At 36.5% G+C, this 24,637-nt stretch overlaps 1 protein-coding gene across 4 annotated transcripts; it reads right to left on the bottom strand.

Moving 5' to 3' along the window:
• Positions 1-5,219: 5,219 nt before the first annotated feature.
• On the bottom strand, positions 5,220-23,068 carry DTWD1 (DTW domain containing 1). 4 transcript variants are annotated; one of them, XM_059181506.1, is made up of 5 exons: positions 22,961-23,068; positions 18,504-18,822; positions 14,073-14,216; positions 11,892-12,141; positions 5,220-5,534 (listed from the first exon to the last, which is right to left on the bottom strand). In XM_059181506.1, exons 2-5 carry the CDS (start codon positions 18,765-18,767, stop codon positions 5,287-5,289), a joined length of 906 nt encoding a protein of 301 aa, XP_059037489.1. In that variant the 5' UTR covers positions 18,768-18,822; positions 22,961-23,068; the 3' UTR covers positions 5,220-5,286. The 4 variants fall into 4 exon arrangements, with proteins under 4 accessions (XP_059037489.1, XP_059037488.1, XP_059037490.1 ...); XM_059181505.1 differs by having other exon boundaries at positions 22,659-23,021; XM_059181507.1 differs by lacking the exon at positions 22,961-23,068 and adding an exon at positions 21,952-22,627.
• Positions 23,069-24,637: the final 1,569 nt, after the last annotated feature.

Raw genomic sequence — 24,637 nt, 5'->3', positions numbered from 1 at the left:
CACTCTTCACCCAGATCACCAGTTGTTCCCTTCTTGCTACATGAGCCCATGGTTTTCCTCAGCATGCTATGGGGATTTAGGTAGTCTGTGAAATGGGCACAATACTGGTGTCTATCTCACAGGACCATTGCCAAGACTGAATGAGTTCCAGATATGAAAAATAAGATACAAATGAATGGCTGTCTCAAAACCTAACTGGACCTCTGTCCAACTTTGGAACACAGTTTTTGGGGAAAAAAGTATGGAAGTGATCTGGTCCTTCAGGGTGAAGGAAGTGGGAGCTAAAAAGGTCTCCAGAAGAAGTGACCCCTTATGCCAGTATTTAACATCCAGCTATCTAGGATCCCAGCAAAACCATGATTTCCATGTTCCGCCAAGTAAGGTTGGACTTTATTGGAATTTACAATTTTCTATTCTTAGGCCATATTTTATCTTCCAGCTCTGATATTGAATTTTTATTTCAACAGTCATATTTTTCAATTTACAGGATCTTTTTATTGTTATACTATCACACAGTTATACAATATAATCTCTTTCTTTTAAAGATATTTTATGGTTGTTGTTGTTTTTTTATTATTATTATCAGCTTGTCTGGTTCCTTTGGATTTTCCCCCTCCTTGTTAATTCCCCCCTCCTTTTCTTTATTTGGAGGCTTTCATTTCACCAAGTGTTGAGTGATACCCATTTATGTGTGTTGATTTTTTGGCTGGTGGTCTTCATTAAGCTCTCATTGTTTTGCCCAAACTTTACAAGGGTGTTTTGTTAGTATTGGAGGCAAAATTTTGGTAAAATTATTACCTGCAGTAACATGGAAGACAGAAAATGTACCTAATGCACTCATGGCATTCGGTGAGATTTTAAGGGAGAATTTTGAAAAAATAAGGTGGCTGCTACTAGCTGCAACTGATAAAATACTTACCCTAAGGAAAAAACAAGCTCAAAAATAAGGAGGTGGGCAAGCAAACAGAATTGCAATGGAATACAGAGCTTAGGTGGGCAGGGCTGGAAAATGAACTGCCTTTCACCAAATCAAAAGTGTCATAGTTAAATGAGGGCTTAGGACAAAGACAAAATCCAGTATATTGCCATTAGCATGGACTCAAGAAAAAGTTTCTAGTTCAATGTGACTTTTGCTACATTTTTTGACAAAAGTATGTCCCTGGGGCACCTGGGTGGCTCAGTGGGTTGAGGCCTCTGCCTTCGGCTCAGGTCATGATCCCAGGGTCCTGGGATCCAGCTCAATTGGGCTCTCTGCTCAGCGGGGAGCCTGCTTACGCCCCCTGCCGCCCCTCTGCCTGCCTCTCTGCCTACTTGTGATCTGTCAAATAAATAAATAAAATCTTAAAAAAAAAAAAAAAAAAAAAGTATGTCCCTTTAGGGATCAAGACCTCTCACTATGCAGACTTCAGAACTGTAAAGAGAGGGAGCATAAAGTACCCTGCGTTCATTAAAGGTAATATAGTGGGGGGCACTTCTTCCACCTCTTGTTTCCGGTATACATATTTTTCCACCCCTCTGAAGGGATGAAAGGGGATGGCTTTCCCTTGAACTAAAAAACTACCTCAAAGATTAAGGGATTAAGTAACTAATTAGGACTAATAAGACTAATATCCTCAAGATATACATGTCTACAAACTAAGTTATGAGTACTTGGAACATCTTGGGCTGAACTAGTTAATAACAATTTCCAATCCTTTTCTGCTAGTCTTCCAGTTCTTTACTCACACAGTGACTCCTATATTTGGGTGAACCCTAGTTCCCTTATTAAACATCTTTATTCATGTAAAACTTGACTTCAGAACTGTGAAGACAGGGAGCACAAAGTACCCTAGGAATCTTCTTTCCTCACCAAATCCAGACTAAAACACATGGCTGGCCTAGAAAAGAGAGCCTAAGGCAAAAATTTAATATATTACTTTATTAGAAAGGGCAATCCATGCTTGTGAAGGTTATAGGAAGAAGAAGGGCTACCAAGGATGAGAGGCAAACTGATAAGTTTACTGTATAGGACTTGGTTTCTGTTTCATCAAAAGCCATGAAGAGACAGTCACTCACTTGGCAAGTACATTTGCTTAGCTACATGGTACATTTCTGGGCAGGAGGGTGAAAAACTGTGTCTCAAATCAATCTATCAGAAGAAAAAAGAGAAATTGATCTGAGAACTTTTTCTAGTTCATTGATCCAAGTTTTTCCGAACCGTTAACTTCACTGCTCTTCCACATACATCACCTAGCCGTTCTGACAGTCACTGGGAAAAACTTGGGGTATGGTGCTTCCTAGAGTGCAGAAGTGTTGGGATAGGTCTGGGATTCTGAGCATGTGGTTAGTTGGCCTCAGGCAGAGGAATCACTGTCTGTCACTGCCTATGCAGGGTGGTAGCTATGGCTGAGTGGTTAGTGGCCTGGGAAACAGAAGCCAAGAATCTGAGAAGGCACTTGAGGAAGATGTGTCTGATACTGAATCTAAAGACGAAGTTATCTGTTGGCACAATAATGCTGTATAATAAACAGCTATAGAACTTTGTGGCACAGTGGACATCCTTTGCTCACACATCGGGAATCAGAAAGGTGTCAGGTGGTTCTGCTGATCCCAGAGGAGATCGTCCACCTTATCTGGGGGTTGATTGGCTATCAGTTCATCTAGATAGGATTCAGCTTGGGTAACCAATTAACTTGGTTCTACTCCATGTGTCTCTAACCCCCCAGCAGGCTAACCCAAGCATGTACATGCTCATGCCAACAGCAGAAGCACAAGATGAAGTAAAAATTCATTAGATCTTTGGAAATAAATAGGGTCCAGAGTCAGAGTGAAAGGGTACTTCAAAGGAGAATGAAAAAGGACCATGAACACAGGAAAAGTAAAGAATTAGCGACATTTTTACAGTTTATCATACCAAAGAAAAACGAAACAATTCATTGTTCTAAAAGGTATTATTATTGTTTTCTTTGGAAAAAGTTAAGATTTTTATCTAGCCTTAGTTATAAATTAGGCTCTTACAAAGTCTGTGGGTCACCACTTTTATGCCAGCTGTAAGATGGTGGCAAATCCCCTCCGTTTACCTGTTATGTTTAGTTGGTTTGTAAAGCCAGTTAAATGGCAATAGATTTTGGCTCAGGGCAGAGAAATCCAACTTTGGCCCTGCTTAAATCAATTCGAGGCTTCCTCCGTTCCCAGTGCCAAGTTCTAAACATGAAGAAATCTATTTTAATTCCATTCTTATAAAATAAGTACTAAATAGGCAAACCAGTTGATTTGGCTAAAACTATGGGACTAATAATGTTCAAACCTTATACAATCCACATTTTTTTTTATGAAATAGCATAATAAAATGGTGACTTCACTAAACCAAATCAGAAGTCCCAGATGCTAGACCAGATCCTATAACTAGCTGTGTGACCCATGAGCAAGTTACTTAATCTCTTTAGGTTGTGGCTGCCTATATAATCAGGGATTGTTCTAAACTGCAATGTTCCAACTATCCCATATCCACAAGATGTGAGTAGGCATTACTTATTCAAATAAGTTTAAGAAATACTAATTTAAAATTCAAAATGTTTAATTCAAGACTTTTCAGCATTTTTAAGCTGTATCTTTTGAGTCTCTAGAGGGGAATATAATGTGCAGAAAACAAATTTCACCAATGACTCATTTGTTCATGAAACATGTTATCTATTGCCCTGAATATACTTAGGTAAATGTGCCATTATTGCTAGCATCCACAAGGTTGAATTTATCAGTCACGGTCCCAGAGAGAAACAGAGGATGACTTCACACAGGGACATTGAAGAATATAATAAAATGACTATTTACAAAGGTATATAGGCAGGGTGTAAGGAAGCCAACAAGGTATAGTGAACTACTCTGGGGCTAGTTACACCTGGGAGCTGTTACTTCCTGTAAAGGCATGGAGCGGGGACCTGAAATTAGACAGTAACTGGGATAATACGTGGAAAGAGATGCCCTGATAGGATGATCTCCAGTAGAGATACACAGCCAACCCATGGTAACCTGGCAGAAAAGGAGCCAGGGAAATAACACCATTTCATTTTCCTTCAACCTCTGATCTCTCGCGAGTGCTTTCATCTGTTGAACCTAACAAAAAGGCAGAGGGGAAGGAGACTCACCTCACAGAGCAGAAAGCAGAATGGAAAAGAGTGGAGGGCAAATCCAAAAAGAAGCTATACCAGACAGTAGGGTTCTATTCATAAGCAGCTAGATTAGGTGATAAAATGATGTCCTCAGGATTCAGCCTTACCTCTCCACTCTGCTTTCCTTTGCTGGCTTAATTCTAAGGCAAGTTCCTACCATCTGCTGCACAGATGCCACCAGCAGCTCTAGGGTTATAGCATGGTTAGTTCGCATTTTCAGATAAAATAATAAAAAGAGTAAACACATACATAGCACTTAGTATATGTCAAGTGCCGCTGAAAGCTCCTTACATACCTTAACTCAGTTAATCCTCATATTAATCCTGTAAGGGAGCTACTGTACTACCATCTCTTTAGAAATGAAGAAACTGACAAGGATGAAGAAATGAAGAATCCTGAAAAGGATAAGCTGAGATTTACATTCAGGTAGTTAGCTCTAGAGTCTGTAGTTGTAACTACTGCACCATATTGCTTTTTGAAAAATAAATGCAATCTCCTACAGCATTCGTATCATTTATCAAAAAGGATGCTGGATCATATGCTCATGTGCTCATCCTCAATCACTGGGCATTTTGCTTGCTAAAGGATCACAGGCCCCCATGACTGCCAGCAATTTCTCCTTAAAAAAAGATGTCAGGAAAATGTAAAAAGCGACAGATGTCCATCAAAGGCAGTAAAGACTTAAAGAAATAGCCCTAGGGACTGAAGCCACAATTCCAGTTCTGCCTGTGTTTGCCACAAACCTCCAGCAAATTATTTATGACTTCATTTTCAGCAAGAAGATTCTGACCTGTCCTACCTCCAAATGTGGTAGTGGGTAGAAAAGGAAAAATATGAAGATCCTTAAACAACTATCTAATTAGATCTAATTACACAGATATATTATATTTATAGCAATAAAACTGAGATATGCCAAACTTAAGCAAATAACTTCTGAAATGAGTTTTTCAATCAATGCTATCTCTGAAATTCCTTTAGAAATAACTCCCTTTAAAAAAAATGAGATAAATGAATGAAACCTTATTTTTTCAAATGGTCTTACAGGCATTACACATTATTATTTCCCAAGAATAAAGAAAGCACAATTTAGGTTTATTGATTTTTAGCAAAATAAAATGACATAGTAGCTTCTTAAAAACTAATGGATAAGTTTTCTTGTTTCCTTGTCTCCAGAGCATTTGGCATTCTTTATCAATTGGTACATAAAAGAGTAGAAAAATAAGAGATTGTCATATTGTCCTTGGTATTTCTCTTTTAATATATCAGTGTGGTAGTCTACCAGAAAATAATAAATGGCTTCAATTGTGGAAAGGAAGGTATCTGGCTTTCCTTTCTGATGGCGCCAAAAGCAAGTTTTTCTTGTTTTCAACTCAACTTGTAACAGTCCTGCCAAAAACAAATAAAAAAAGTATAAATATTTCTTCTTAACCACAGAGTCTGGCACAATAATGATAATTTATTTTAATTATTTTGAGAATTTTTAAAAAAGGATTTTTTTTGAAGGATTGAGTTCCTTCAATCCTAATTCTAAATAGTATATTTTCTTAAATGCATTAAGGTATATACAGACGCAATATAAAAGACAGCAAAATCTTATACATGATAGTTACTTGTCTATAAATCTTAGAACTTGCAAAACCACGAGTTAAAAGTAGTTAACAATTAAGATGTTTACCTCTAACTTCTATTCACCAGTGTCTTTTTTAATTTTAACTAGTGACTGGACTAAATTCACCAAATTTCAGAAGGTTTTCACTTCCTGGATGAACTGACATTTAAAACATCATTGTAAAACTCACTGAAAGAGAATACGCAAGTTAATGGCTCTTAATATGGTTAAAAGTTTATTTCTGGACTACCACTTTTTGGTTTTATCTTCATGAACAGAGTACCTAGAGTTGTTTCCTTGGCTCTGCCACAGTCAGCTAGAATGCCTCCGTTTACCTCAATGACACAGTCAGCTAGAATGCCTTATTCCTGTGCACTTAAGAGGAAACAACTCATATCACAGAACAGGATTCTCGTCTCTTAAAACTCATATGGTAACATACAAACACAAAATACTTTCAGCGCTTTAGACCAGTACTTAGACTCACATATTTATTTTGCTATACTTTTTTAAAAAAGCATATTTATTTTAAAGTGAGAAGTAAAAGGGAGAAGGAATGTATTTCAGCAAAGTCGGTTAAAAGAATGGCGAGCAAAGAAAACGATAAACATCTACGCAAATCCAAATAAATGCTGCCCAATGAAACAAAAACAATAATAGTATCTAATTTGTGAGCTGAAGATAAAGGACAGAAAAATAATGAAGACAATAACAGTAACTTGGTGGGCAGGATGGGAGCTGAATCAAACTTAAGTGTAGTCAATCCTTAAAGTGTTAAAAAGGAGAGGCAAAAATACTGACTTTGAATTATTCTAAGTTACATGTGCACAGTCCAGTTTTCTAAAAGAAACAAAATAGGTATATTAAAAAAATGAAATAAGAAAAAATAAAAACTTGATTGATCAAAGTCAAGAAAAAAAGAAAAAACAGGACAAATAAAATTTTAGATGGTAGAAATATGTCCAAAAATATCAATACTTAAAACAAATGTGAAAGATGAAAATTAAGGAAAGGCAAATTATGATCACAGCAAGACTGCACTTTATATCCACTATATTGGCAAAAATCAAAACATTTGACAATACCAAGGTAGGCAGCATCATGGATCAATGGGGACTCTTATACATTAATGATGGGTGTGAAAGTTTATATACCTACACTTTGGAAGACAACTGGCATTATCTTGTAGAAGTGAGCATTTTCATATGCAACAACCCAACAATGTCCAATGACCCAACAATGTCCACGTCTAGGTATGTTTCCTTAAGGAAACTTATACATGCATAAGAATTTTTGTAGGTGTACTATTTGTTAGAGCAAAAACTAGAAACAACTCAAGTGTTTCATCCACAGGAAACTGGATAAACTGTAGTATTTTAACACAGTCAGATAATATGGAGCACTGAAAATGAATAAACTATAGCTAATCATATAACACCATGGACAAACCTTAGAAACAAAATGGTGACTTCAGGTCCCCAAGAATACAACATGCAGGTAAAATAAAGAAAACTAAACAATATGAAGATTATGAAAATAATAAAAATAATAAAAACATAATTCAAGAGAACAGTTAACTGCTACCAGGGGAGAAGCAGAGTGGCAGAGGGGAGAACATAGGTAGATAAAAAAGTTATTGATACAATTCCGGGGCTTGGATTCTTAATTATTCATTATCTCATTATGTGCTATGACATTATATTATATATATCCTTTCACTTTTATCATAATTTAGTTTTAAAAATAATATAAAAAACACCTTCGCCTATTTATGACAGAACAGGAGCTTAGAAGTCAGGTCCTGGCCCTAATCTTTCCATTAGGCTCACAACACAAATCTAATCATGTCAATGTCTGGCATTAAATTCTCTAAGACGACCATAGCACCTATGGAAAAAAGTCCAAATTCCCAGCCATGGTATTCAAGGGCATTCATAATTTGCATTTCTTCAGTTGTTTCTCCTACCATTCTCATGTGCATACACATTCTACCCCTATGCAACTTTTTCAGTCTTCTGAATGCAGGATGATGTTTTTGTATTTTTGTGTATATGTCATTCCCTTTATCTGAGATGCCCAACCCTTAGCCCTTTATCCATCAAGATTTCAACATAAAGAGTTAATCCATCCAGGGAATCTGGGTAGAGCAGGGTTGTGTCTCCTCAATGCTACCATCATATTCAAAACTTACTGAATTTTCTTACCTGCTTACCTGCCTGCCTCCCACAGCAGATTACGTGGCAGACAATGCCTGCTGTCATCTCAATACTCATTTCCCCCTCCTCTCAATATTAATAAATCTCAATCCTGTTCAGTGTGGCATGTGTCCAGCTAAAAACAGTTTCTGAGCTTTATTAATGGCCAGAGTGGTCATGTGAACTATTCTGGCCAAAGAAAGGAATGAAATCTCCTAAGTGGAAATTCCAAAAATACATAATTCCAATGTAGCTATTATTATTATATTTATTTTTTAACGAAAGAGCCAGACTCATTGGGCACGTACATATTGGCCTGTCCTTTGTCTTGCCTGGAATATATATGGGATGTCTTGGGACCTAGCGGCTATCTTTTAAGTATGGGAGTGAAAACGATGAAGGAAGAAAACAGAATGAGTTTGAGTCCTTAACTGGCATTGTGAAATCTTTTTAACAGCTTTGGACTACCCGTTTCTGGACATGAACCTATAAAAAGTAAACCCAGCTTGTTTTCAGATTCTATCTGGACTTCCATTTCATGTGGTAAGACACAACCCTAACTAACAGCCACTGTGATCACCTGGAAGGTAGAGAAACTGCTTTATTTTCCTTCATATACCCCAGTCTAGGACACCACCCATCCAGGAATAGGTATTCAACAAATAGTACTAAATAAATGGACAAATCGCAAAAGCTTGAAAGTATTTTATCTAGATATTTTAAAAATATTTCAATTTGAATAACTTTGATTCAAAGACACACGGAAATTGTAAAAACCGAAACCAAATTCCACTGAACTATTTGTATTAATGTTAATTATATCCAAGAAGTAGGAAGACATTTGAAAATATTCTAAGTAATCAGTATAATTAAAATCTTACCATAGGATCTGACAGCACATGCAATTTCTTAAAAAAAAAAAAACAAAAAACAAAAACCTTAAGAGTAACTATTAAATGGTGCTGGTTTCTAATACACCTAATATGTTCTAAAATGTTAAAAATGATAATCAAGATTTAGTGATTTTTTTCCACTATTCCATCCTGTTTTAAAGATTTGCTTGCAAGTATACAGAACCTTTTAAAACACACTGAAATACACAGGTATGGGATTTATTTTTAAAAGTTCAACATATACACTAAAAAATTCTTTTGCTATCATTTCTGGCCATCAATAACTTTTTATGATGAACTCAGCAAATTTTTTTTAGCAGAACTTTAAAGCAGAGAATTGTAAGTGGTTTTCTGTTCAAAATTATTGCCATCAAATGATAAAATGTTTTAAAACCCAAAGGCAATGATTTACAGCAAACACGGGTTGTTTCTTAAGGAAATAACTCAGTTCATCTGGAAACTGGTATTTCACATATACAGTCTATATATATGTGCAGAGCCCCAAATATTCCCGATGGTGCAATAAGGAGCCAGAAGGGGTAGAGGCAACAATAATACATGAAGAAAAGACCGAATTTATTTATTTCACGATTTTGAAGGAATTAAGAAATCCCTTTTAAAAATCTTCATGTAGCACAGAATTGAAATATATGATTCTTACTATGTGATCTGGGAAGGAATAATAGAAATTTTTCCAAATCTGATTTTAAGCCTTAAGCTCAAATATGAAACTCTGAAAACAGATTTTCAATTGTACCTCAATGATTCCTTTTATAGTTTTTTCTACTGTTCTCACTCATGTTCTTTCATTTGATCCTTTCAATTACCATATATGGTAATTATAAAGAGAGTGGCTCAGAAAAATCTTCAAACTGAGGAATAAGCTGGTGCTGTAACCATCCAAGGTAATATTGGCAGGTAGTACTCCAAAAAGCAGGGCCTTAGGGTTACATCTCTCTATTAAACATCAGTGAAAGGTTCTTTCAGGTCTTATGCTCTGTAGTTTCTTTCTCCCTCTCCTTCTCACATTTCTCATTCCCCACTGTCTCTCTCTCTCGCTCACACACACATATACACACTTTGTCTTTATCTTTCTGCCTATCTCTCTCACATACAAACACATAGACACACACACACGACCAGAATGACAAAGCAACCTTCCTAACAGTTATGTTGACCTCAGAGTTATGAACTATGTAAATTAAACTAGGTCTAGTATTGTTACTAACTTTAGTTTGGGATTACTTACTACAAGTTAAACTCCAAAACGTGTCACAAACTTTCTTTTCTAGGTGAACTGCATTTTTAACAAATAGTCTGAGAAAAGTTCTATTTTGGCAACTGCCTAAAACCAACTGGGTAGCTCTCTTGCCTTCTAATCATACATGTATACATACCAGGCCATCAAGAGCTGGAAATAAACCTAACATTTTTAGAGAAACTACTGAAAAAACCTGAGGAACAGCGTAAGGTACAAGTAAACAAGAGAGGTAACATGAGTTTCTGTTCTTCATATTACTAGTTGTGCTACTTGGGCAAACAAAACAACTCTTTTAAACCATTTTATTAGGAACTGAACTTTTCACTCTAAGAGAAAGAGTACAAAGGTAAAGCAAAAGAAAGAAAGTCCCTGTACTGTTCAATCTTGGAACTGGAACTATCCACGTGAACTCATGATATATATCTATTTCCCTTGGCTCTATCCCCTGAAACAATGACATCCAAGTTGTAATAAATTTGCCAGATCTTGGTTTCTAATATCACTCCCCACTAAAAAGAACCATAGCTCTTTTACATAATCACTGGTTCTATGTCTGGGGCAGGAAAAAAGTACAAGTTAACTTGGGACATCCCGTTGTACCAGAAAGACTAATAAGGCCATGCTATGGAGGACTTGAAGGGCTCCCACTAGCAAAATTTGAGACAATGTGGACATCAAAAAGAATACAATCACAACATATTACATATGATAAAGGAAATCCATAAACCCATAGTGACCTCAAAAAGAGGCAGGAGAGAGAAAAAAGGGGGGAGAGGGGAGGGAGGAGAAGAGCTCTTTACCACCTAACAAATATAAAAGAAATAATACATTAAAATGTCATCATGTTGCAATCCTCAATTTGCTGATATAGGCAAATCATCAATAAATACTGAAACCACTCAGTGAAAAGCAGTTGGGAAATAGATAGTTCACAGTATCAAAGCATCACCCCAAAGACTACTACCAGTTTCAAAGAAGAAATGAACTTTTATGATACAGAGCTCTGGCAACCACCACTTTAATCAAATAGTTAAAGTTATTACCAATAATGGAATTTATATGCCTCCTGATCTGATGCAATAAGTATCCAACTTTACCTATGAATAGGATAATCATATAATTTATCAGCTGAACAGCCATATTTCTGAGAGGGAAAGGGAATGCCATTAATAGTTAAATAAAAACAATAGGTATAAACTGGAATTGTCATGGTACAACCCTACATTGATCCTTATCTCTAAGTATCCTTATAAAAACACTAAACTGAAGCTAATCATGATGAAGCATTCACACAACTGACCTGCCCTCTTCAAACAAGTCACAGAAAACAAAGACAGGGGACTGCTCTCCATTAAAAGAGACTGAAGAGGTATAAAAACTACATGGAATGAGAGGTTACATGCTACATCAGAAGAAAAAAGCTACAAAAGATATTTTTGGATCAATTAAAAAAATGTAAATATGGACTGTATTAGATATTAGAAATTTTATTAATTATCCCATTAACTTTTGCTAATGGTATTGAGATTATGCAATTATTCTTAAAAGATATAAAGTTAGGTATTTAAGGGTGAAGTAGTGCAAAGCCTGCATCTTATTTTCAAGTGGTTGAGCCAAAAATGTATACAATATCTAATTATGCACACACATATAATAGAGAAATAAACGTGGCAAAACGTATGGGTATTTGATGCAATTCTTCCAATATATCTGCATGTTTGAAGTATCTGAAATGAAAGCTGGGGGAAGGAACAATCCACAAAAAAAATTTTTGTTTTTTTTTACCTTGAAGTCTCTCATCAGTGAATATTTTGTTTGTTTGGTTCCAAGTGCTATCTATAAATATAATTTTTTTCAGTGTTGTGTCTTGGCACTTGCTGTCATTCGAATCCTGTTCTTCAGTTTTCTTGCGTTTAATAAATGGCTTGTCGGGGTCGTCATTTTTGTCTTTAACATTATTTTGAATCCTTTTTTGCAGATGAAAAGAAATATCTTTTATTGAGACAGACTTAGGTCCAGGAAAAACAAGTGCAACCTAAGGCAAGGAAACTTAAGTTAGTAGTGTGCTGTTATGATCTTCAAAATGAATAAATTCTGACACTTTTAAAACTTAAAGAAAAACGAACATCCCGCATACCTGAGAAACAAGCATTAGGTTCTATAATAACCACTTGAGCCAATTGAAAGTTAGTGTGTTTCTTTAATAAGGATGGTAAAGTTTTTGGCTCTTCCCTAAGATTTAAAAATCATAATATACTAGCTAGAAGTATTGTTTCAAAATAATTGACAGAAGCCAAGTTAATTGTACACTGAATCAAAAAACTAACTAATGTAATATTTCACAGTATAAAATACAACGTACGTAACACAAGGTAAAAGAACCAATGAAAAGCACTCAATAATTAAATAAAATTTTCACAATTTCAATATAATAAGCAGAAATCAAACAAATAATACTATCACTGCTGGTGAGGATATGATGTTTTGGGCCTTTATAGCCATTACTGATGTCAGGTTTTGATAGTATAACTCTTCATGAAAGCAGTTTGGCACTTTGAATCAAGAGTCTTGAAATGTTCACACCCTTTGGTTATTTCAGTTTTGGGAATTTATCTTAAAAAAAATCATAAATACAACTCACAATACCCAGAATATCTGTTAAAGTATATTACAGTGAAAAATTAAGACTGAAAAATCTGACTTTCAAGGAATAACTGTAAATTATGCTACCTTTTTTTCAGCATGTTTTTACTGAAACTTTACACACTTTAGAGCCTCCAATGTTTGAACAGCTCCTGCCACAAAGAAGGTGCCCAATTAATATTTGTTAAATGAACAAATGTTGGTCAAATCATGGATATTTTATCTGCTGTACTCTTCTGTATTTCCCAAATTTTCTTTAATGAACATATATCATTTTTTATATGAAAACATAAGCAATATAAAAATAAAAGGAAAAATCTTGAATTTGAAAACTCTAGTTATAAAAGTTTCTCAAACACTTAAAATGCGTGCCTCTATTTCCCCCATACCCAATAAGCAAAGTTCAGGGCTTTGTAATTTTCTTGGACTGTAAGCATATCACATCTCTTTATAGACTCCAACACTGTATTCTACTCAATTGAGATAAATGATACCTTGCTGACCAGAGAGGGAATCACAAAGATACTCCTTGATCCAAAACTCAGAAATCATTTACAAACAACTATATAAATTCAACCAAAATACAAATATACTGATGGGAAAGGAAAATCTAAGTTCTGCCTACAGCAAGTGAACACATTAATTTTTAATTATGCTTCCAGATTAACCACACCAGCAAATATCTCCAAGAAACCCAGAAGAGTTTATATACTTTTTTCTAAAGTACCCAGGGCCTTTTTTTTTTTTTTGGATCTATTACTTTTCAATAAGAGCAGTAATATCTCACCAATGTGACAATTTCAAATACATGAAAACCAATTTTGAATCTAGGAATGATCAAAGGAAGGCCTCTGAGCAAGCAAAAGGCGTTACAAAGGTCATGTATTAAAGCTCTTAATTCAGGGAGTATTCTTGAAAATCCTTCTAATTCAGACTTTTTTCTCCTTTTGGAGAAATTCCAAAGTTTGTAATATGGTTTCTTAGTTTGTATCAAATCATCTTTATGTAGCATCAGCAGGAAAATGGAGAGGAAAGAAAGTAAAAGCAGGCACAGCAATATGGGCAAGGAGGAAAAACCTGAAGAAGTAAGGCAGAACAACTACAAGTAGAAAGACAAAATTCAAAAAGCCTTAGCAATCTAAGATCATTTGATCTTTGAAGATACCAATGAAGTAAGTAAGTTGTATATTGCTTACTGTTACATAAAGATAACCCTAGGTCATTAAGAAAAATATTTAATTATGTTCAAGTTCAGAAAAGCAATGGAATTTAAAACTCTTTTTTAGATTCAATGTGAAGAGGTGTAAAAAATAAGCTGCCTACTTCATGGTTCTTTTCTTCATATTCTGGAATACAAGGATACGTGTAAATATTTACAAATTCAGGTGCTAATAGTTTTGCATGTATAGCAGTACTTTTGCCATCTGTTTCATTTGGATGTTTAATGATGTCAATCTTCAGTGGAAGCTAAAATTTAAAAAAGGACAAATGAACACAAAAAATACAAAAATTCAGATTTTCATGTTAATTAAAAATGATCTTCAAAGCTTACATAACAAGTTCACGCTAAGTTCCTATAAATATGATATGAAAGGCATACTTTTCTAAACCAAATTAGGAATGCTAAGAGTCATAAAGCAAACCTAAGTTTCTTCCTCGATATTGTTGATCATATAATAGAACAATTATTTCCAATGTATTCAACACAGAATTGTTCTTAAAGCAAAGCTTCAAGGCCATTTTCATTTAAGCTACGTAGGCTTTGAGTTCAATTCCTTGCATTTCAGTATCTGTGTCAAGAACACTTTTTATAATTCCTATAAATTTTAGGATTAATTTTATGACACAATAAAAGGAAATATAAGCTGGGCAAAAGTGTCACATGTAAAATTCAAGTCAAAATTTTACTCCCTATACATCCTTTGAGGTCCCAGGTATTACCCTTAAAAAGGTTCACCCTTTATCGTGAACATCATGATTCTCATCAGTGGCCTTTAATGGCACAAATGAAATAATTATCAATTGGAAAAGTAACAGAACAGGTCTAGAAGGTACACACTTCATGTAAAAATTAACTCTCTGAAAAAATCATTTTGTCTATTTTCCTTTAAGTTTCATTACTTGTTATGAATTACATCCTGCCCCTTTGCAAAAATAATATTCTCTAACATTTTTCAAGTTAGATTTTTCTGTTATTTCCCTCACTTGTTTGATTTAGTTTCCTGTATAACGTTTGCACAAGTGCTATAGGCAGCCATGGTTATGAAAATGAAAGCTGAGTCACATCCCCCCAAAAATGTATATGAGAAACTCTGAGACAGATTCTTCAGTGCAGATTATAAATGACATATATTGTTACAAATACTCTTCCAGCTCCCACCCCACCCATAACAGGCAGGATCCTAGGTATCTACCCTGGGAAAAGCTAAATTTACCCTGGAGTACAAAACTATTTTTCTCTCTTTAAAACAGCTTTAATAGATAAAATTGGTATAATAAACTCCATATATTTAAAGTGTACAATATAATGAATTTTAATACCCTTGAATTCATCACCATAGTCAAGATCATGAACGTAACTGTCACCCCCAAAAGCCTCCCTTCTTCCCCTTTCCCCATCAACTACCACCTACAGTCCTTAGGTAACAATTAGTAACTTATCACTATACGTTAGTTTGTATTTTCTTGGATTTTATATAAATGAAATCATATGGTAAGTACTCTTTTCATCTGACTTCTTTCACTCAGAATAATTATTCTGAGATTCATCCATATTGTTGTGTGTATCATTAACTGCAGAGCTGTTTTTTAAAGGGGCAGTTGCTGCATGCTACTGAATGACCCCAGGTGCATATACTTTATCTTTCTGGATTATTGTGTGGAAAAAGGATGGTATCTATCCCAGAAGGGCCATGAATATGTATCCCAAATAGTTTTCACTTTAGGGTTTCAAACCCTGTATCTCCTTCCCTCCCCACTTAGGCCTAGTAACCAATGAGGGCCAACTGCTTTAAATCGTCAAACCAATTTCTCGTCACAGAAAATTTACCATTTAAGTAGGCAGTTCACAAATGATTTTACATCACTCTACTTCTGGCTGAACTCTACATCAGAATTTCCTCATGATGCTCAGTCTCAGTTGACACTACATTCCCTTTCCCCAGGGTCTCTCAGTCCCAGGTCAGCATTATCTTAGCCCAGGGAAGATAGGAAAGAAGAAAAAGAAAGCACATCATGATAAAGTATTCTATTACTAATAAAACCAACTTTCTTACATGGCTGATGAGTAGAACTGGAAATTCCAAAGGTGACCATCAACATTTCTCATCAGCTGGCTATGTCTGAAGGGTATCATTTATGTCAAGGATATAGGGCTGACTGTTATTCATGTATTTAAACATCACATACCTTGCCTATTATGGACTAAATCCTATAGGTAGACAATTGTGCAAAATTTGTGCTCAAGAAGTTATTACTGGGACCCAGTCTAGTTACTTTAGTTCTCCTTGAGCAAGCCTGAAATTTCTAACATTATGAAACAAAAGCACAGACACAGATAAAATCATGGAAACAAATGTTTGTGCTCTAGTTCACACATTTTAAAGGAAGATATTTCCTAAATAATGACAGGGTACGGAGTAACACCAGAAGTATTGACCAGACACACAGTTCAAGTAGAAATGTTCTGTTTTCAACCACAAAGAACACCAATCTGTTCTCTAACACTTGTATTTCTTATAAGAGATTTATCAAAATTTTCTGCCCAAATTTATCAAAATGCCATTAGCAAGACGTCCTAAGTCTTTTCCTTTGTGATCATCAACTTTCCCAAAGAGAGTCTTTTAAATTCTAGGACTCTAAAAAGATGAAGCTTTCTTTGACCTCATGATTATTTTTGCTCTTCCTTTAAAAAATACCAAGAGTATCTTTAATCTTTACTCATGCATTTCTCATGACATTTTAAAAAAATCATATTCTACATGAAAAAAATCAGCATTTATGAATTTATTCTGTAGATTAAAATTTAAAGCTTGGGAGGCACTTACTCATTATGTAGTCGTCTTCCCTTCCCAAGCAGGCTATCTAAAAGCAAATGCTGAATGATTTGTAAAAATAAAGTAAAAATTAGAAAAAATTGTATAGCGCTTTTATTACTACTTATATTAACATACTGAGTTTTATATATGGCCTTTAAAATATAACACTTTTAAAAACTCTGCATACTCTGGTAGGCCATCTAGAGTTGATCATACATTTGGCATAGTGTTTTAAGTCATTTCTACTAAATAATGGATATTAGATCACTAATTTGGAAAATAATCCTCTATTATTAAATTTCTATGAAAATAAATGTCTATGAAAAGTCAATATGTTACCGACTCTTATTATTCTGATCTTCAATCCTTTTGAACACAATACATTTTAAAATAAAACTTTTAAAGGGATACTCTCTATGTGGCTATGATATGAAAAGAACATAGAATAATTCTGTTCATACTTCAAAAACTACACTTTTGAAATTTAACACTCTTACAAGATAATAGGGAACTTAAAGAAGATTATTTTCCTCAAACTCTAAGTTTTTCTAAGGTTAACTATAAAGCTGATTAGGTTCCATGCTTATTTCATCTTGCCCAGTAACTTTCCAACAGCCTGTAAGTATGATTTTAGACCCTTGAGGAGACCCTGGACTTAGCAAGATAACATATAAGCTAAATTGAATTTCAAGTAACAAAATATAAGTGTTAAGCTATTTTACTTCAAATTTAAATGAATCTTAAAATCACCACATTAAATACTTTTAAATATAGTTTTAACTTATTTTCTTACTAGTAAGTTCCCACTAAGTCCATGTGTAGAGTTTAGTCTCTCTAAAGTCCTGACAGCAAATTTTATACATTATTTGATTTACTCCTAAAGTTCATGTCAATGTTAGACAAGTTGACATATATGTAATAAATTCTTTGATTACATAGACATCATGGTCCACAGACCTTTTACATAAACAAGAGTAGTCTTGGTAAACAACAAAACGTATAAAGTAAGCAATCAATTCAAATCAATTTTTTAAAGTCTGGCTTAAATCACTACAATTATAATATAGCCCAAAGAGTGGCCTTAGTTCTTTTTTTTTTTTTTTCCAAGTAGTCTCCATGCCTAGTGTGGAGCCCAATGTGGGACTTGAACTCACAACCCTGTGATTAAGAAATGAATTGAAACCAAAGTCGGACACCCAACCAACTGAGTTACCCGGGTGCTCCAGTCTTAGTATTTTTAATTTTAGTTTAGTTTTAGTCACTGACATGAGCTCCATCTCCATGTAGAATGGGGCTAAGCCCAAGCAAAAATTCAATGCTATTTCCTTTAGGATATGTTTTCTTAAAAAGAAGTCTAAGGCCCTGAGGTAGTTTTTGAAGTTCCTTCAGGCAATTATACACTTGTCTCTTGTAGCATTCATGTTTATGCCACATCTCCCCCTATGTTTTAGATGAATTATAATCATTAGTGAAAAAGTAACTGATTTCATTAAAAACAATATCATTCATCTCAGTGTTTTAGCAGTGTGTGTCTTTTTCCAAAGACAAGAAAAGCAAATAGGTTTACCAGTCTGTAAGATTAAATTTTCTATTAATATTATTCATCTCCATAATGATGTTACTTATCATGCTTATCAACTGTATTAGAGTAGGTATGTATGAGATATCTTTTTAAAACCTCTTCTCCTACTTTCAGATAATTAAATTTCTTACCAACCTTCACAAGTGGCATCTGTTCAATAGGTACATTTTCAACTGGGACATAACATGTATAGCAATAGAACATTCTTGAACCACCACATTGGAGACATTTTGATCTTCCACTTTGTTGAGCTTTTTGAAGAACTTCTTGAGATGCTAAGCATAAGTTTTGAAAAGGATCTTCTGCAGCTATGGAAGTAGTTTGTGAGTGCTGTATTTCTACAAATTTTGAATTATTTTCTTCCTTTTCTTTGAGAAATATAGATGGATTGAGAGACATTTTTCATTCAAACCAAAGTTTAACATCTATTTCTAAAACATAAATCATAGGTGCACTGCAAAAGAAAAAAAAAAAGTGGGGTAGGGGTGAAATAAAGACAGGAAATATTTTGTTCCTTGTCTCCACAAATAAAATTACCCAATTTAATTTACAACTGCATGCCATTTTTAGTATTTATTAACAAGTACTAATAAGCTTTTTAAACCACTTAATTAGCATGATTTAAAATACAAAATTAAAAAGGAATAAACTCAAACAATAAATTACCCTGGAGTCATTTCCTCCATAAAAATAAAAAGGTGCTCTCTTAGAAAAACTATTTCAAATATAAAACTTAGGTACCAATAATACATTTTTCAGTGACTCTTATTTTGTTTTATATTAGGAATACAGCGTTTAAATGCTATTATCAGCCAGGAATGTATTCAACCCTGTACACTCTGACTTTATTTTTTTTTATTTTATTTTTTTTAGATTTTATTTATTTATTTGACAGACAGAGATCACAAGTAGGCAGAGAGGCAGGCAGAGAGAGAGGGGAGAAAGCAGGCTCCCTGCTAAGCAGAGAGCCCGATATGGGGCTCGATCCCAGGACCCTGGGATCATGACCTGAGCCGAAGGCAGAGGCTTTAACCCACTGAGCCACCCAGGCGCCCCTACACTCTGACTTTAAACCAATGTTATATAAAATCTCAACCTGGATCCTAATGAAAATACAAGGTTCCAGTGATATCAGTAAAACTTAGTTGTTATGTTTCAAAAGACTTATTCTTCTCCAACTTATATCACACACACAAAAATATAACTAAACATCCATTAAAATAGGACAGGCATCTACTACCAATTATGATTTGTAAAATACCCCCAAAGCTGAAATATATGCCCAGAAAAATAAAGTGTGATCTTGTAAACTAAAAATTTTACAGAGTAATGTTAATGTCCCCTCACTCAAAGACTTCATACCACTTTTAAAAAATATAATTCATTCGGGGGCACCTGGGTGGTTCAGTTGGTTAAGCCACTGCCTTCGGCTCAGGTCATGATGCTGGGGTCCTGGGATTGAGTCCCATATGGGGCTTCCCCTGCTCTGCAGGGAGCCTGCTTCTCCCTCTCCCTCTGCCTGCCATTCCCCCTGCTTATGCTCTCTCTCTAATAAATAAAATCTTAAATAATATATATAATTCATTCAGAGTCTTCAGTTCTAGAGATAAAATAGTGAAATAACTTCTTCACTTAAATATTTCCTTCCAAGAAGAATGATGTCTGTTACTCAAATATTCTGTAAGCACAGTATCTCTTGAGGGAGAAAAGAGACTAAGGCCCTTTTGATTTGATATGCATTCCAAAGCTGTAAAATGAGTCTCTCATTATAAAGCTTATGGCATTGCGGTGTTTAACTATGAGGCCCCTGGCACTTTGAGTACAAACACTGACAGGAGAAATGCTGTGACTGCAACAGGAAACTTTTCTGTGGTATTCCAAATAGAAAGTGAACAAAAAGTCCAGTAGAACATAATATACAACATAATTTAGCAACAAGAAGTTAGTGATACTAATTTAATTACTCATCAAGAGTTTTTTTTAGGTTGTAAATCCCAGTAAGCTTGAGACCCAAATAAAAAGATGCAAAGGAAAAAGATGCTTATCCCTGAAGGAAAAATAAAATATACTGGCCAAATTTACTCAAAGTAAATTTACCAAGCTGTCACCTTTCCTTGAATCTCAGATCTTTTTAAGATCATGTTGAGTCTCGGACCTTATCTATGCATGTATACACAAGACACAGTATTTCATACACAATTTCAGGTGGTCTGCAGATCTTTAAGAGTCCATCTACAGAACCAGGTAAAGAAATCCCAAGTTCAAACAGTCATTCTAAAGACAGGAGCAGTTTTAAAAGTCTGGGAAGAGATCCTATTAGTCCCCAGAAATCAGAGCTACAAATCCCCTGTTAGGCAACTAAAGGTCAGCTGTCACAGGCCAATAGGTCTCATTACTGCACCTAAGTCTTGGTTTGGGTTTGCTCTGGTGTTTTCTGAAATTCTTACAGAGAAACATTTTAAGATTATAATAGTCTTGAATTATCCCATCATGGGACCCATCCTAAAAAAGAAACTAGACTGGACTAATTCAACCTGACTCTATTTTCCTGGGTGTTCTAGTGGCTAATTAGGGGGTTTACGTACGCCACTAAAGGCCTCCTGAATAATGGGGCTGAAGTACACAGTTCCTGGGGATGTCATGAAAGTCAATGTGCTTCCTGACATCCAATGGAAAACTACTGGTGAGTTTTTCTAGGGCCTTCCAAGTGCATTCTGCCTCACAAACATTCCCCTATATTTCACTTGGCCTTCCATCCATAAAGCCAGATGGATACTAGTAAATTAAAGCCTTATATAAATGTTCTTCCTCTACAAAAATCAAACAAAATAAGCATATGAGGCAGTGAAAGGGAAATGTTTATGGCTCCTTTCCCGGCCTCACCTATAAACTCTCTCTTATGGCTCTGGTGGCCACACAGAAGAGTCCAGAAGTCATGGACACCTCCCTCCAAAGGTCTCTGAAACCATATGACACCAGCATTTGTCCTCACCTAGCCAATAGCCTGCCTCAAATGTGTACAGACAGTTTGCTGCAAATGATGGTTCACAACCTTTAAAACATACTTATTAATATCAAATTCATGCAGGGAATACAAGTGGAGTTGTGGGAGTTACTTAGAAAACATAAAAAGAATATATTCCTGAAGAACTAATAAATATTTTTACCTTGATGGTACATTCATCAATCTGCATCTTAGGTTGAAAACAGATTTTTACTCCCCTTCTACCCTCTTTTCCCAAAAAACCAATTACTCACCAAGTTCCATCAATTCCACCTAGCATATAATTCTCTAACTTTAGGCTCAAAGTCAGGACTCTAGATGATCTATGGCAATAGACCTTACATCTTTTTAGGTTTACCCCTTTATTACTGGTTCCACATATTTAGCATGGAGAAATCTGCTTTAGATTTTTCTAAAATCTAGAGTTGTCTTTTAGCAAAGCTATCCCTCCTAGCAATCAACTCTGCAAAAGAAGCATTCTTTACCAATTCTTTACCTATCTCTCCCTGAGTCTCATGCAGCAGGAGGAATTCAACAATTACTTATTAAATCAAAACCGTTCTGAAAACGAAAACATACCTATGCATCTCCCTCCTGAATGACCTAACAAACCACCTTCATGGGCCATCTGCAGCCTGGCACAAGTGGCAACATGGCAGATTCCTCCCCCTCCCCACCCCCCAAAACAATGATCTTAAAAGCTCCAAGGTACAGGTTACCTCCCAATGGAATACTATATATAAAATTTCCCTACCATGAATTGTAGACCAATTCAGTATACTAGATAAAACCCACTTCAATTTTTTTTTTCCTTAAGTATTTTTAAGAACCCGGTCAAATAACACACACAGGTCCAACATTCATTTTTAAAAATCCAAGGTGCCACCTTTTTCATACAGGACCAGTGGCCCCTCCCACGTCCCCCATCATTTGGCAGGCAGGCAGGCTGTCTTGCCTCAGTTTTTCATGGTACACTGGGGTTCAGACAGAAATAATGCTTAAATGCTTAAAAGAAATAATCCTTAAATGTTTTCACTCAAGCAGAGATTTTTATCATCCAGCTCCGTGAACTGGTATCTTAATCTATTAATATACTTCTTTACTTCTTCTACATTCCCAAGAAACAAATTAGACCTAAGAAACAGCCTCCCTGGCTTATTATGTAACCACTATCTCAATATTTTAAATACACTGCATGGCACACTGTACTAAGCTACTGCTTCTGTGATTACCAATTCCCCGCAAACCACTCCAAACACTAAAAAATATAGATCCTAGGGGACTACCTGCCAGAACAGACTTTCCTCACGGCGGAAACCACTGAAAATAATTGTTAGGGCAAAGAAAATTTTTGAGGAACAATTTGGAAGCCTTTTCCCCGAAGGGCCCGCAGGATGGTAAAAAAAAAAAAAAATGCAAGCGCTCCAGCACAGGGACCAGGGTCCCGCTCACAGGAGACACCCTGCACGGCCTCCACCAGCGCCCAGCCAAGCAGCGTCCTCTCCCCGCAGCCACACGGCTCCGGCCAGGCCACTGGTCCGCACACCGGCGCGGACACCCGCACCAGCGATCGGAGTGGGACTCAGACCTGCGCTTCCCTCGGGTCCTCGCACGGCTCCACACGCCTTCCCGCCCGTCGGAACCCGAGGAGCGCGCCCGGCCGACGTCGCGCTAGGGCGCGGCGGAGCGCTTTCCGGGAGACACAGGAAGGAGGAGCCCGGCCGTTGCTAGGGCCGTTGCCAGAGCTCGGCGCCGCGCACGGTCCGCGACGTTAGTAACGGGCGGGGAGGGACGCGGGGCGTGGTTAGAAGGGGAAGTCCCGCCTCAGCCTCTGGGCCGCCGGCGGAGTCGCGCTGGTCCTGGGAGAACCCGGGCGGGAAGCGAGGTGGGGGTTGTGCAGCTAGTCTTCACAGCCCCGCCGCCTTGCGCTGCGTTCCCTGCTGACCCTGGCCGAGGCCCCTTGAACGGAACGCGGTTCTGGAAGTACATTCTCGAGGTGTAGTTGCAGTGAGTTGTGAAAAATCCTGATCCTTCAGAACACTTTTCCATTTTACCCATTCCACAACTGTCTTCGTCGTGAGAACTTAGTCCTGTTACTTTTTTAGGACTACGTCAAGAGGAGTACTAGTAGTCACGAAAGCTATCAGGGAAACTGTGTCTCCTGGTGGTTTGGTTTGCTTGAAAGCTACACGCGGGTAGAGTTGGAACTGCTTTATGCACTTTTCCATTTTGGAATTAAGCATAAAAGGTGGATAGATGATAAAACCACTTTCCCTTGCCCCACCCCAGAGAAAATCCCAGACTAAGGAGTGCAATGTTAAGACTGAGATTCAGAAACACAGACCCTGGGCATTGTATTTATTGAGTACTTTGAATTTAGCATCTGAAGGATCAAGGACAGATGCTTGCCCTAGAGGAGCTTAGGACATCAAGTTGAAAGGGCTAGTATAGAAAACACGTGACTAATAAATTGTAGGAATTTCACAAAAGCTCAGAAATGGGGTGGTCAATGAAGGCTTATTGGTTGGACTTGAGTAAGGTTTCGGAGAATGACATGGCCCGGAGCAGTGCTTTTCAAGGGGATTGGTGGAGGTCCCGTTTGTAAGCAAGCAAATAGACTGAGTGGAAACGACACGTTTAATTTTGTTGTTGTTGTTGTTGTTATTTTCTTTTAAATGTGCTCTAAGGCCAGTGTGGGACTTGAACTCACAACCCTGAGATGGAGCTTCACAAGCTCCACAGTCTGAGCCAGCCAGGTACCCCAAAACTAGAGATTTTAAAAAACGAATTAGTATAGTGTGAAAATGTCAGTGCATGGCACTTGGTAAAGTTAAGTATTACTTTATGGAGGTTTTTTTGTTTTGTTTTGTTTTTGTTTAGATTTTACGTATTTATTGGATTGGGAGAGACAGAGAGTTCAAACAGGGGGAGCAGTAGAGGGAGAGGGAGAAGCACACTCCTGGACGGGGAGCCTGATGCGGGGCTCCATCCCAGGGCTCCAGAATCATGACCTGAGCTGAAGGCAGATCCTTAACTGACAGCCACCCAAGAGCCCCACTTCATGGAGTTTTAAATTACAGATGGTCCGTGACTTAACATTTCACTGACTTAGGATTATTCAACTTTATAATAGTGTCAAATCAATAAGCATTCAGTAGAAACCATACTTTGAATTTTGACTTGGTGTTTTCCTGAACTAATGATACATAGGATGAAACTCTCTTGTGATAATGCACAGCCACGTCAGCGAGGCCATCACTAAACA

The sequence above is a fragment of the Mustela lutreola genome, chromosome 7 (genome assembly GCF_030435805.1).
Source record: "Mustela lutreola isolate mMusLut2 chromosome 7, mMusLut2.pri, whole genome shotgun sequence".
NCBI lineage: Eukaryota > Metazoa > Chordata > Mammalia > Carnivora > Mustelidae > Mustela > Mustela lutreola.
Note: the sequence above shows the minus strand (reverse complement) of the source record. Positions and strands in the feature narration are given on the sequence as shown.

Bases quoted from the DNA above. Each gene is read 5' to 3' on its own strand.
- DTWD1 (XM_059181506.1), bottom strand. From the start codon at position 18,767: ATGTCTCTCAATCCATCTATATTTCTCAAAGAAAAGGAAGAAAATAAT. The intron at 12,142-14,072 runs GTAGGCAGCTTA...TCCTTGCCTTAG, and splicing joins ATGAAGAAAAGAACCATGAA to GTTGCACTTGTTTTTCCTGG. The intron at 5,535-11,891 runs GTAAAAAAAAAC...TGTTTTTGGCAG, and splicing joins CACTGATGAGAGACTTCAAG to GACTGTTACAAGTTGAGTTG.